Genomic DNA, 14,903 nt, shown 5'->3' on the forward strand with positions numbered 1-14,903 from the left:
CTCATATCAGTCATCTGGTGTAAAAAAAGGCTTCAAGCGTTATTGATGTCATGGTTCACGGAGGGCATATAGTTGTTCTGGCTATTGGGTTCAACATGTAATGATGCACACTTCACAACGCTTCTAATTGTCGGGGTTTTTCCCTCAAGCAAAGTCACCAGGATTGTGGATATACAGGAATTCCTTATAAAGGTCTAAGGGGACTTTGACTCCACCAAGTTTCAAAGAGAAACACTAATGTTATTATATTCAATAACATGGCTGTAGTCAGTATTTAAATATGATGTAGTGCTGTATGCTTTCCAGCACCTAGACCCACCCACTTTCATAATGAGTACTCTGATCATAAGTTTATATATATATATATATATATATATATATATATATATATATATATATATATATATATATATATATATATATATATATATAATGAGAAATGTCAACACAAAGCCCAGGAATGTTTGTTTGTGCTGTTGTTGTTGCTAATTAGATCATTAAAATGACAAGTGATCTTTTTTTTGGGGGACAATGACATTTATGAGCCCCGCGACCCTGTACACAGGATAAGCGGTTAACGATGGATGGATGGATGGATGGATGGATGGATGGATGGACATTTATGAGAAGATAATAAATCTGAGGTGACTCTGAAACATAAAGTTTATACAAATGAAGGGAGATTATTATGCTTTACTGAAACTCAGTAAAATCTCAGTTTCTCGATGAACAACTTCAAAGTCTGACTCCTCAGAGTTAAAACAAGTATCTGAAAGTGCTGGTTTTAGCTGAAACCTCACAAAAGAGAAGTATTTAGGCATCCTGTAGTCTCAGCGGCGGGATGAATACTTCCCTCCAGAGATTTCAGGGTTGCGCAATGTTGACAGATTCTGTGGGAAATGTTCCAGAGGAAATGCAGATTGGACGTTCTCCAATGAAAAATAGGAACTGAGGGGAGAAGAACTTAAAGGCAGTGCAGTTTCTATGGGCACAGCGAGGTACAACAAAGAAAAATGTATCTTAGAAATATCTGCCACCACATCATAATTTAGCAGTATTTTTTAACTTTGCACTGGAATCCGGAGATTCAGTGGGAAAGCTTCATTCACCGCCTCTGCAGTTTTTCAGTGATTTAATTGGCAGCTTTTATATTGATTGTCTAATTTGCACAAAAAAAACACAATACATGTATGAAATATTGATGTACTACTATCTACTCTACCACATTATTCAGCGAAAATAAAGATAATTCTTGATTTACATCATGAGATATATACATTATTAGACATCTCACTCGTGTCTCACTCTGATGCAAGCACATTTGGAATGCCTGAAGTCACACACATTTGCAGTCTGTATCTCTCACATAGCTTATACATTATTCTTCATACAGTTGGCAGTGTAGGCTGACTGCTACATACAGACATGGGCGAAGCTTACATCCTAACACTCGTCTAACTCCACAGGAAATGAGAAGATTAAGTTGTGCCCCAGCAAAAAAACAAACAAACCAAAAAAAAAACTTTCACATTGTCAAACATGAACCCTTGTTCATCTGATCCATAACAGATCCACAGATTTTCCCTGCTCTGTTCATTTGTCGCCCCTGCTGCTTAATCACACTGAACACTGGTTAATTCATTAGATTGACGTGGGACAATCACATGTTGCCACCAACTGACAGCTACTGTAAGTGTGTCACAAGAAATACAGCTATGACGAAAGCACAGTTAGGAAAACAGCACGGCCATTCTTTGCCTTCTCCACGGAGGATTTCAGCATGTTTTAACCAGGAAAAAAAAACACGCATAATTTACATGGTCAATACAACTCGAGCGCTTAAAGATGGGGTGGCTCGCATAGTTTTGGATCCAGTGTTTGTGACTGTTGCGTCCTATGGGAAACCATACATGCAATAAAATGACGAAAAGGAAGTGAACCTGCTGACAAAAATGAATCTCCACAAAAACATGGCATTCACTGTCATTGGGCAGTGATTAAAAAAAAGAAGTAGTAATAATTGTAGAGGGATGGATTGTAACACATAGCTCAAATACACAACAGAAGGAGTGATAAATAGTCTGTAGGGGAGCAACATTTAGGATACGTAACAGCTTTGGATGCTTGTGTGGTTTGTTGACATGTTTCCTTTCATATCTGCAGTCTGTGTTGGACGTGGGAATTTCTAGTCATGGTCTGCGAAGAAGCGAGTCACATGCTTGCTGCAGCAGCATGTCTGTCTGGCGAGCAGGCACGACAGGGCAAAAAATAGCTGTTGAGGCGACTCTCTGCTCAACTGTCCGGCGGTCAGAACAATCTGTGGTACCCTGGCCACGAGCTACAGCTGATCCCACTTTCCTGATGCTTGTTGATGAGGGATTGGTTTGCTGATTGATTGGCGGGTTTAGGGCTTTCAACAAAAGTGGTAGTTGTTGGTGTTCATCAGAGGCTGCTCCTCTTCCTCGTGGTCACAAGACTGGTCACATGGACCGTCGCAGCGCTTGGGCTCGTCACACCCTTCACCCTCGGTGACCTGCACATTCTGGTAGATTAGCTGTGGGGAGGCATCATTAGGATGGTGAGATTTGATCCAAGAAAGTCAAATCTCGGCTTCATTAATATTATGATGTGAAAAGAGAATGAATTCCTGCATTCAAACAATATTTTGTTATCGGTTTCTCATTAAAGTGACAGTGGATGTTTCTTTGCTGGAAATTGCAGCGCCCAAATAAGATTTTATCACCAGAGAAATCCAATTCATTTAATTAGCTTGACAGGCACAGCTGAATCTGTTGTGTCTTTGGGATAAATATAATGAAAGTTTCCTGAGGACATCTGGGCTGCAGCGTCACATGCTTTGTTATATGGGTAGTTTTGAAAAGAAAACTGCAGTCGCTAAGCGCTGCTTCACGCTAACTCACCTGTTCCTTCTCAGGTTGGTCTCCAAGCAGCCGCTCTATCATCTGAGTGATCTTGCTAAAAGTCGGACGCTCTGTAGGCTCCAGATTCCAGCACATCTTCATGATCATGTAGCTGAAACAAAAGTGAACCATACTTACAACTGATTTATTTCAGAGAAGCAGAGAAAAAAATGGCATTTTTCACTGTTTTTTTAACTGCTCAAACTTTGTGGGGTAAAATTAAGAAACTGCATAAAGCCAAATACGACAAATAAGGAGAGGCTTATAGAAGTGGTGACGCAGTTAGATAAGAGAGGCTCGTTCATAAGAACCCCTGCCCCTCCAGTCTCATTTTGCTGCCGTGAAATAGTAGTTACATGGCTTCCTAGCTTTGCGATCATGTGGCTAAAAGGCAGAACTGAGGCCTGACTCACAGCAGAACAACAGTAGAACAACTGACTCAGATTCAGACCCCTCCGTTTCCACAGTGTAGTTATTCCGGGTGGTGTGACAGCCACACCAAATCAGCACACACAGATGTTAGGGCCGTCTGAGAGCTTGGGAAAAACACTCTCTTTATTTTCTTATTTCCGTGGCTTGTTAAGTTTGGAGTTTAGGCTTGTTATGTTTTGGAGGTTAGGAGATAACCCGAAGCAACTCAGTGAAACTCAGGAATAATGGAAGTGCTTCATGAGGTTACCTCATGTGTCAGTTATTTCAGATTTTAGATAGGGTGGACGACTGGCAAAGAAAAAAGGGATCTTTGTTCGGTCGTGAGGGACATTTGGGAAGCATGCTATTTGAACTATCCAATGTTGAAGTCAACTTAACAGTCATCAACTATATTTTATAAATCAGTCATTGTTAAAGTTTATATCAACTTAAACGTTAGTATTTGCTGCTGCATGTTAACAGCTGACTCCATTGTAAAACCCAGCTGATAGTCACTTGATACTCCAGTATAACTCAACTGATAATCAGGTGACACTAAGTAGAGGAGCAGCAGTGATCCGTTTTTGCTGAAGGGTCGAGCTTACATCTCAGGCGGGGCAAAGTCTGGTTGGGACATCTGGTAGCCGCGCTTCACCATCTTGTAGAACCTGGAGTCCACAGCCATGCTGGGGTAGGGGCTCTTGCCTAATAGGGAATAACATAATACACGATAATTTTAGCAAGCAAATCGTGAAATAAATGTGTGCAAAATGTAGGGTACATAGCATGCGTTCTGACCTAAAGAGAAGATCTCCCACAGGAGGATGCCGTAGGACCACACGTCACTCTGGACGGTGTAGACACAGTCAAAGATACTCTCTGGAGCCATCCACTTGACTGGCAGACGTGCCTTCAATGCAAAGAGCACAAAAGAAGTGTTTATCTAGTCTCTAACTTGCTTAACGTGAAGTAAATGCTGGCTCTAATCTAACCATGGGCTTACATTGCCCTTCACCACGTAGTTGGAGTCATTCATGATGTCTCGCGCCAGGCCAAAGTCACAAATCTTGGCCACTCTGTTGTTGGTCAAGAGGACATTCCTAGCAGCCACGTCTCTGTGAATACACTGCACACACACACACACACACACACACACAGTTTGTCTTAGGTTGTAGTCTCTCACATTAAAAGACAATAAGACCACTAGATAGAGTGTATCTTAATGTAGCATGAAGAATTACAGTGTATACGGTCAAACTATGATGATGAGTAAATATGAGGGAAATACCCCTCACAATAATGAGGTTGCTTTTTTTATGAAATCCAGTGGTGATTTTGTTTGTTTTCTGGGTAATACCCTCTTGACAACACAGCGGCTGCTGCTGCAAATTTTTTGATTTTTATATGTTTGTACATTTAAATCTTTTCGGTGGTATAAAGTCACTCACATTTTTGGCAGCCAGAAAGTCAAGGCCCTGAGCCACTTGAAAGGAAAACCTTAGCAAATCATCAATATCCAGCGGCCAGTCACCAGTATCCTCACACACATAGTCTTCTAGAATCAGACAGAAATAATGTTAGTAACATCCAGGGTCAGAAAATAAAGAGGCTAATGCTTTTCATTAGCGTGAGACTGAATTTGTGCTCATTTTGTCTGGGATCGATGTGATAAAGCTTTTTACCTTGAGATGACTCAGTATTTGGCAGCTGGCTGGGTCTCATCTCCAAGTAACTGCTTGAGGATGTACTGGAGATCCCGCTGTCACTGATGGATGGAAAGACGGAGTGGGATGTCAGCAGAAACAGATTACAGACAGAGATTGAATGTTTGCACATGTTTGGTTATTTACCTTCGAATGAACTGTTTCTGACTACAGATGTTCTTGTAGTCATTCGAGTTCTCCATAATTTCAGGAATGTTCATAACAAAGTTCACAAAGGTCTCTGCCTTTTGGCGAAGGAAGTTCAGGAGGTCGCCAAGGCTGCAGTACTCTGTGATCACAAGCACTGGTCCTGATGAGGAAACACAGAAACCCTTGCATGCATATTACTTCCATGAGCTGGATGAAATTTCAGAAACATGGTTTTGCAACATTTTCATTCCATCAAACATAAGGCAGAACAAATAAAGGATGCCGTCTGACCCCCATAGGTGCACGCTCCCAATAGATTGACAATGTTCTTGTGGTGTCCTAGGTGGCTCAGGATCTTCAGTTCAGACATCAGAGCTTCCCTCTCGTCTGAATGGGCACTCGCTGCAGAAACACATACGAAATGTCATCATATTATCATCCTATCCGATCATGTGAAACCAATGATTTAGCATTTGAAATGCCTAAATCTGATCTGATTTTTCATTTTAGCTGATACATTTTCAGATTTGTCAGTCACTCTTACTTGCTCACGTAAACAATAATCTCCCTGTTAAATCGGAGGCCTTAACATTGGCTCACCTTTTAACATTTTCACAGCTACACGCATCGTATTATCTTCCTTTCCCAGACCATAGGCTGTGGCTTCAACAACCTTTCCAAAAGCCCCTGCACCAAGGATCTTCCCTGGTTGGACAGAAAATACGAGAAACCATTTTGAATACTTAAACCCGGCCTGGTATTCACAGTCAAATTTCAGACATAATATATTTTTTCTTCTTCTGATTCTATTATGCTTACATTCACTGTTCTGTTGTTATTTAATCATTTTATTTGCATTTTTCCAGTGCACTAAAAGATTGCAAGTGTTTCAAAATGCGAGAGTTCAAGTGCAGTTGAGTCAATTTCGGACAGACCTAGCTTCAGCTTGTCTCTTGGGAACTCCCACTTCTCATTGTAAGGCAGCTGAGTGGGGTCAATGAAGGTGTAGTTGTTTCCATCTCTTGCCTCAATGATCTGCCAGCGGATCTCATACCTGGGTTTCTGAAGACAAAAATAGGAGTGAAACCAAAACAACAAAAACACTGCAGCTAAGTAGCCCTTCTAAACAGTATTTTAGACTACTATATATTTCGGTGGCTACGCTTTAAGAATGTGAGTACACCTTACCTGTTTGTATTTGTAAAAAAGAAAAACCAGCAGCACAAGGAAGATGGCCAGAATGCCTGCTGCTCCGGTCAACGTGGAAGTGAAGAGCTTGTCTGCACAGAGAAAGAATAGTATAAATGCATAATTTAACTCATGTGAACTGACATGTCCTACAAGATGATATTCTCTGATGTACTTCTGTGGATTTTGTTGCATTTTGTCTTTTTATGAAATATTGACCTACAGAAAATTAAACAATATAATTATGCAGTTTAACAGTTAACAGTAACAATCACAACTACAAAGGCATCAGCTGACTGTGACAACACAATGTCACAAACAAGACATTAGATTCGCTTTGGTTTGGTTGACAAGATCCACATGACAATGTACAATAACAAATTGAGAAGTATGGAACTTGTGATCACACCATGACAACAAATGATTATCAGATTATCCAAAACGCACCAGAAACCTCCATGGCAAACGTGTCGCTGCTGACGCCGACGAGGTTGAAGGCTACACACTCCACCGTCATCCTCCGGCTAGACGGCCCCACCGTGAGGACGCTCTCCACCTCCACTGCTCCATACTCCTCCCTCTGGACCTCTACTGTAGGAGCCTGGAGAGGGATCGCCATCTGCAGCCCTGAGGTGTTTTCATTGCACCTGCCTCATACACATACACAGTCAGACAAAGGCCCCGATGCTTCAATTTACAGAATATTACACCAAACTTAATGACATTTCTCTGACTGCTGTTCCTCGTGTAGTGATACTTACGTAGGCCGTATCCCAAAACACTGGTACCAGATGATTCTGGGAGCAGGGTAGCCAAATGAGGTGCAAGTGAGTGTGGTTATGTTTTCCCATCTCACCACAGCAACAGGTCTCTCTGCCAGTAAAGGACCAACAGCAATTATCAGATTTGAATGAAACTTGCATTTTCCTTTTACCTCAGAGAACTTAATCATGCCGTGACACCATGAATGAGTAAACTGATTGGTTGTGTGTTTACTGCGCCACTTACGATACATTTGGACTTGGAATGTGATGGATGCATTGGCCAATTCGCTCCTGGCGTAAAAGGTGTATTGCCCCTGCTCCTGTGCATTCATTCTCTTCAACTGCAGAGTAGCGTGGTATCTAAAAAAAATACCACCCCCCCAAAAAAAGGATCTTTAAACTGAGAAAAAAGAGGAATGTCTGCAGAATCCCATGTGACTAATTCTGCGGTTTGAATTCAGACACTTCCTATGTATCATAGCAGAGTATGTCAACAATCTAAAAAGAGAACACCCTCTTCCCTCTAACAGCAGTTTCATGACCTGAGGAAATATAATGACCTTTGCATTCCTGGTCAAATTAACCCAAAATGCACTGACAGTATTTTTCAGAGTAGTTTCTTCTTCCTGTAGTACACTTGATTGTTATTTTAAATGTAAACTGACAATGTGCTGACATCTTGGAGCAATACGATGGAGCTACTGGTTGGTCATCATCTCTGGCTTTTGTGTTGTACCTGTTGTTGTATCTGATGAGCTTGTGCTCCTGAGTGGACGTGTTGGGAGATGCTGGGGTGTGCCACCTGTGCTCCGTAATGTGGGGGTACGCTTCAATGAGCACACTGAGCTCCAGATCTTCTCCCTCGTTCACCTCGACTGAAAGACCCTGGTGGGCCAGTTTAGGGGACAGCTGTGGCAACAGCCTGATGTAGGGCTTGTCTGTTTAGAAGAAGAATCCACAACAGTTTGTTTTCGGTGCTTAATAAATATTCCATGCTTTTCGATGTGAGACGTAGCAAGAGGGTTTTACGTGGCTTACCTACAACCAGCAGGTACGTGGTTGAACTGTTCACCCCTGCTTCATTAGTGCCAATGCAGGAAATGTTTCCTGTGTCTGCAAGGTCCACAGCAGAGATGGTCAGTATGCTCTGTATGTCCAGGCGATTTTCTCCACTGGAGCGTACCCTCTCCTCTATTGTTGCTTTCTGAAGAGAAAAAGAGGGAATGCAATTAAATAAAAAAAAAAAAAAATTATGATTACTATCACAAAAACGCCTAACACTGACCGACTTGGTGCTGTATTTCCAGGTGACATTATAGTTGAAGTTGGGGTTGTGTGTTGTGCAGCGAATCTTGAGTTCCTCCCCAACAATGCGCACATATTCATCCGTCTCCAAGAAGACATACGGAGGGAAACGAAGCTCTAGAGTAAGAGAAAATCATAAATAAGAATGAATGAATGAATGAATCACCTTGAATGACTCTAGGAAAGCTCTGGGGACTCATTAACAACACCCAAGTGGCCTCACTCTGAATGACGTTGATGGAAAATGCCTTGGAGGTCCTCTCCACTCCGTTGACCCTGGCTGTGCAGACATAGTCAGCATTGAAGCTGGGGTGGAGGCTGTGGATGAGAATACCACGGTGCCGGTGAACTGTGAAGTTCATCCCTGGTGGCACGGTGGTGCCGTTGTCCATGCGGAGGCCCAGGTTTGTGGCTGCTGGGTCGGTCAGCAGGCAGGGCAGCAGGTAGTCCTCACCCTCCTTCCTCACCACCCGCAGGGACGTGCTGCTGGTCCAGAACACACGGTTTGGATCTAGTAACAAAAGACATGGAGACAATATATTTGTTCATAGAACAATGGAATAAGTGAGATTTACACTGAGGAAATCTAATAAACAATAATAGCAAAGTATAACCAGTGTGGACAATGATCCATCCAAGCACTTACAACTAACTAACAACATTTGGAAGGGTGTCCTGCTGGTCTGTACATAGAATAGTAAGCTCACCTTTTACATACACATGCACTGAGGAGGCCAGTTCATGCTGTTGTGACCCAGCAGTGTAAAAACACTTGTAAGTTCCAGTGAATTCTGCAGATGGACGTTCAACCTTAAAGGTGCGGACATTCCCGTTGCCCTTGGACACGAAGCGCCTGTGTTTGGCTAGCCTCGTTTGCCAGTTTACAGGCCCGTCACCCTCACACGTCAGATCCAGAGCGCTCCCAGGTTTGACCACCACCTCTGAACTCCTCACCACCTTAGAGTTGAACTTGATCACCGGCAGCCTCCATTCTGCTGAGAAAGAACGACAATGTGAATTTAATGCATGCATTTATTGACTTTTTAGGTAAACAGACAAGTGTGAGGACACATTTTTTGGTAATTTTCTGATAACTGACAACCCAGAGCTGTCTCTTCTGCACCATGATTGATTTTTCACGAATTCAGGAAACAGATTGAAGGCTTGGACCCCGAAAACATCCCTCGATACTTTGTGCTTCTGCTTTTTACAATGTCGCTACTTGGACACTGGAAATATAAAAACTGTCATCATGCAAAGTTTTGCATCCATTTTTACTTGGGCCCATTGTTTGACACCAAAAATAAGGGACACATTCAAGAATTTTAAGCATGATATGGGGAGTAATAGTTTCCAGGCATCTTTAAGGGAGAAACTGCTAAAAAAGACCTTAACCCCGAGGCAGTGTTGAAGCAAGTTTTATTGATGAAGAACAGTGCTCTCTTTGATGACTTTTTTGAGGAAACTCAGCTGGACAATTTATGGCATCTAAGATTTGTTTTAGGCTGGAAAACGTTTGAGAAAAGTATGGACAATGAAGAGATTGACGTGCCTTTCCAGTAAGACTGAAACTTTCTCTCATTTAGAGTTGAGCCTAAGCTTTCGGTAAAGCTTATAAATGGTTTCCATTTCAAGGGTTTGGACAGTGTGTTTCGAAGCTTGAAGCAGAACTGAGATTCCACAATCAGCATTTTTTTCCATTCACCACAGCACACAAGCTAATGTAGAGAGACGCAGAATTAAATGCAGTTTGAAACCAATCAGCACTTTTAGTTCCGAACCTCCTGATTGTTGGTGTAAGCAGTTACCTTTTCTCCTCTTCAATCATCTAAATGAACAATTCATCCAACCTAAAAATGTCCCCAATTACACTTCATACAGTAATCCACCAGAAAGCAAAGCTAATTCACTCAGCCATCATTAAACCTAACAACAGATGCTTTCATAGACTCAAATGCAAACACATGAAATTGCAATATGTGAGCCAAATCAAAAAAGGGAAAAAAATGAGAGAAAAAAAAGAATGCATCACAAGAATCACCCCAACTCATGAATCTTGAGACACAAGAGAGTATTAGATCTCAGATGCAGAGCGTTTCTCAGCTCTTCTGCACTGACCATGAATTAATGCCATGTATTATGTGATGAAATTATTAGAGCATACATGACAGGTCATGTTTGGATATGTATTTTTAGACTATTATATAAGTAACTGGTTAGTTGTGGTTTTAAAAATATACATCTTGTTGCGACTGGATTTAATTTAAAACTTGAACTGGATATTTACCAAACCTTTTAGAACTTTTTACATACTGAACTCTACATATTATCACACTTTACATCTTTCAAATCAATATGAAAACAATAAAAGGAAATCACTTTTCTGAGTTTTTTTGAGTGCTCCTCTTTCACTTGTTTTATTTCAGCGTGTGGATTGCATATTTAAATATACAGTCACCACACAACCAGCGTGAAAAGAAATGTTTTGGAGGGCCTTACCTGAAGCAGCGGAGGCCACAATCCCCAGCAGCAGAGCAAGGTAGGACTGCATCCTGGATCAACTTCAAACCTGCAGTTTGAATGCTGATGTTTGCGTGTGCTATAAAACACTTCTGATCTGTAGAGTTGGAGAGAGAGAAATAAGAAAACCACCTCTGAAGTTGTGGTATCACTCATCCCCCCTCATTAACTTCTCTTTTCTGACTGGTCAGAGCATCTATGCCCGTAAATACAAATCTATGCTGAACAACAATCTTTTGTACGTCAATGTTTGTCTTCTTATGTACACATTAAAATCAGGAAACAGGTTAAAGAATTAAATACTTTGAGGAAGCATTTCTTACATAAGGAATTAACAACTAGCCACTGCACCTCAAAATACAGCTGATGATGCATTATGGAAGCATCACTCATTTATTTCAAATGTAGGCTACTCACCTGCAGATGTCTTCAGGTTAATAGAGGGGAATGATAACTTCCCTGGGTGTGACGTCTCCACCCAGAGCAGACACAAGAGTCCCTTCCTCCCCTTCTGTTTGCCTCTGCCCTTCTTCTCCCTTCTGCTTGTTTACAGTCTCTTCCCCACATAAGCCACACAGCTAACATGAAATGTTTCAGAACAGCAAGTTGTGGAGGGTGGAGGGAACTCTGTGACTGGGTGGGGTGTCAGCATATCATGCTCAACATATTAATGAGCCGGTGCCAATTTGCCACAGAAAGGCGCAATTCATGCAATTCATGTCTAGAGGTGAGACTAATCACCTCCATCCCCGTTGGACTACCGTGCCTGCCAGGCTTTTCTAGCCAGGGAAGCATGGACTCATGGGAGACAGATGGGAAGTCAAGTTAGTCTTACAAATTTGACCTAGGAATCATATTAAACAGCTAAGAGATATGAGAGTGTGAAGAGAGAGACAATTCTTTGGATGTATGGTAGACAGGAGTAAGACTCGTCATGAAAGCACCAGCAGATGGTTTCTAGCTGAATCTATCTGAAAAAATTCCAGTGCACTGGAATTTAACTTTATATTAGTGAGACGTCAGTAATTACTTTCAACTAGGATTGTTGGGAGTATTTTTGCTGCTCTAGCTCAACCCAGTACATTTTGTTATATCTTTCATTGCATCAAGTAATTATCTATACTATACATTTAAATGTACATTAGTTCTGCTAAAGCACGCATAGTTGTCTCCTTATTTTGGCGACTCATGCCAAGGTTAAATCCCACAGTTGTTTACACTGTTCAGTTTTGGTAGCTAATGTTATATACTTTAGCGTAGCTTAACGTTAGCTGCTGTAACCAGTAGAGGTGTTTTGGTTTAACTTTAACTAACTTTAACCTGCAACCATTGGGATGCGAGTCCTGCGCTCCACCAACTGAGCTAACTACTGACTCAGAAAATGGCCATAGAATAAAAAATGATCGTAAATAAACCTTTTTATATAACGTATATTAAACGTACCTGCAACCCCTGTATTCAGCCATGGTTCGTTTTCTCGAGATCACGAGAAAATGATCCCGTTATCACGGAAAAACGGAGTAAAAGAAATATTTGAATTGATGGCCGCTTAGGTTTTCCATACTGTCCTGCTTAAAGGAGACCTATGCTTTTTACACATTTTGTGACTTATCTACAATGTTATAATGTTGGATGTTCATGTTAAACATGGCCAAAGTTTCAAAAAATTAGGTTAAAGCATTTATAAGAAATCACTGTGAGCAAAAACCTCAGGTTTCCTCCTGTTCTGTTTTGAACAGATTTTTCTACAGCTGTTCCATATATGGTCCTGTGCTCCCACACTAACGGCATGGCAACCAGTCTGCCTGTTCCGCTCAGCAACAACAACAGCCTGGTAACATGCTTCAGGTCTTGGCCAATCAGAAGACAGTGGGCTTTGAGAGGGAGGGGCCTTAAAGAGACAGGAGCATCTACAGCTTGTTCAGACAGAGGCTGAAATGAAGGCCTACATGAAGAGTCAGTATAAGAAAAAAAACAATTTTAAACAATTTGAACTTTGAAACATGCAAAGCTACCATACAGGAGTCCCAGAACTACAATATAAGACTGGAAAAGCAGTATAATAGGTCTCCTTTAATACCTCTGTTGAGTTTTTCGTTAAACATCTGATCCATCTCTTTACCACCATTAACCTCTTGCCCCATCCCAGGCTGCTTAAAGAAGTTTTACCCTTAGTTAGCACTTCTTTACTAGACTTGATCAATCCATCTTTATTAACAAGCTATTTACCACAGTCTGTTTAAAGTAGCTGAAATTAAAACTATTCTTTAAGGGTGCTTTCACACCCGTAGTTGGGTTCATTTGGTCCAGACCAAGTAAAAAAAATGATATGCTGTTGCATTTTTGTTCTGGTCCGGTTCATGTTCACACTGCAGTTTTACAAACGAACCAGAGAAGTAACCACCATCAAACTCCGGTGACTGACATAAGTTTGTGCAGCACTTTAACGCTTCTGATCTGTATCGCAAAGAGCTCACAAAGTAATAATTGATTAGTAATGCTAGACAGCAGATCGACCGCATAGCCTATTATGAATAATAACGTAAAAACAGGACATGTAGGCTACAGTAATAATTCGGGGCTTATTCGCCTATACTGTGGTATCGCTGTCACACATTTTTTATGGACAGGGTAAACGGAATACTACTTGCCCTCTTTTTTAAACATATTTTAACCTATTAATCAGGGAAATACACACGCTGACAAGTAGGCTATACTTTATAAAATGATTTTCATAAACATAGCGGCTTATACAGATCAATTATAAGATCGCTGAACACATGTCCCTGACAGCAGATGGATTTATTAGTGGTTTAGCTTTGGAAATAATGCTCAGATCACATCTCTGCTATCATAAAATCCTGTGTTTGTTTGCTTTCACACTACAAGCGAACCGCACCAGAGTTCGTTTGAAAGCGTACCGAGATCTCCTTGAAGAGGTGGTCTCAGTGCACTTGTTTGGTCCGCTTTTGGTGCGCACCCGAGTGCGATTGTTGCATTCACACCTGCCCAAACGAACCGCACCAAGGGGGAAAACGAACTCTAGTGCGATTCAACCGAACTAAATGAGGCATTTGTGAAAGCACCCTAAAAGCCCACTCTTGATCCAGGGGTTTTAGTCAACAATAGACCGTTATATAACCTTCTCTTTCTCAAGAGAAAGCAGTCGCCAATCAGTTGTGTGACTTTCTACTTAACAATAGTTTTATTTGAGGATTTTAATCAGGATTTAAAGTGCATTAAGGCAGTTCTGAAGGCAAAAGTGGGTCCAACCTGGTACTAGTAAGGTATACCCAATAAAGTGGCCTGTGAGTGTATATTTAAGGTCTTGAATTGTCTTTCAACACCTTGTTAAAAGTATGCTACGAAGAATTAAGGCAGTTCTGAAGGCAAAACTAAGAAGATGGTGGCGCCTTGCTCGGCTTCGGCTGCAATGGCTCCTTGATTTCTGAAAAAAGTTGCAATTTTGTTGTTGTTCTGTTTCTTTTATATTTTTATTCTATTTTATATTGCAAATACTTATATTCATACTATTTTTCTTTTACTTGTCTTCTGTTTTTTATTTGGAGCCTTTCAACGAAATCTCGCTCAAATGTACATTTTGAATGTTCAGTTGAATGACAAGAAAGTCTGTCTAAGTCAAAAGGAGTCCAACCCGGTACTAGCCAGGTGTACAGTATATCTATTGATCCAGCCAGATGACACCAATCAGTTAGCTAAACATCAAGCATGCCTTAAGGACACAATAACCTTGATGACCTGCATTTTTTATCTAAAGATATAGTTACTCTGGATGGCACCGCCCTGGCTTCCAGCACCACCGTAAGGAATCTTGGAGTTATCTTTATCAGGACATATCACATAAAGCAAACTTCAAGGAATGCCTTTTTTCACCTACGTAATATTGCAAACATCAGGAACATCCTGTCCCAAAACGATGC

General features: G+C 41.2%; 1 protein-coding gene across 3 annotated transcripts; it reads right to left on the bottom strand.

Annotated features, from left to right (window-relative positions):
• Positions 1–1,115: 1,115 nt before the first annotated feature.
• csf1ra (colony stimulating factor 1 receptor, a) lies at positions 1,116–12,711 on the bottom strand. 3 transcript variants are annotated; one of them, XM_046030031.1, is made up of 23 exons: positions 12,671–12,711; positions 11,380–11,540; positions 10,942–11,059; positions 9,150–9,437; positions 8,666–8,953; positions 8,423–8,559; positions 8,176–8,341; positions 7,874–8,075; positions 7,382–7,497; positions 7,135–7,246; positions 6,821–7,020; positions 6,374–6,465; positions 6,121–6,247; positions 5,786–5,890; positions 5,477–5,587; positions 5,183–5,345; positions 5,015–5,097; positions 4,781–4,887; positions 4,336–4,458; positions 4,131–4,242; positions 3,938–4,037; positions 2,922–3,033; positions 1,116–2,554 (listed from the first exon to the last, which is right to left on the bottom strand). In XM_046030031.1, the coding sequence occupies exons 3-23, from the start codon at positions 10,991–10,993 to the stop codon at positions 2,414–2,416; spliced, it is 2,937 nt and encodes a 978-aa protein (XP_045885987.1). In that variant the 5' UTR covers positions 10,994–11,059; positions 11,380–11,540; positions 12,671–12,711; the 3' UTR covers positions 1,116–2,413. The 3 variants fall into 3 exon arrangements, with proteins under 3 accessions (XP_045885987.1, XP_045885986.1, XP_045885988.1); XM_046030030.1 differs by lacking the exon at positions 12,671–12,711 and adding an exon at positions 12,406–12,650; XM_046030032.1 differs by lacking the exon at positions 12,671–12,711 and having other exon boundaries at positions 9,150–9,434; positions 11,380–12,650.
• Positions 12,712–14,903: the final 2,192 nt, after the last annotated feature.

This window comes from Micropterus dolomieu, linkage group LG19 (assembly GCF_021292245.1).
Source record: "Micropterus dolomieu isolate WLL.071019.BEF.003 ecotype Adirondacks linkage group LG19, ASM2129224v1, whole genome shotgun sequence".
NCBI lineage: Eukaryota > Metazoa > Chordata > Actinopteri > Centrarchiformes > Centrarchidae > Micropterus > Micropterus dolomieu.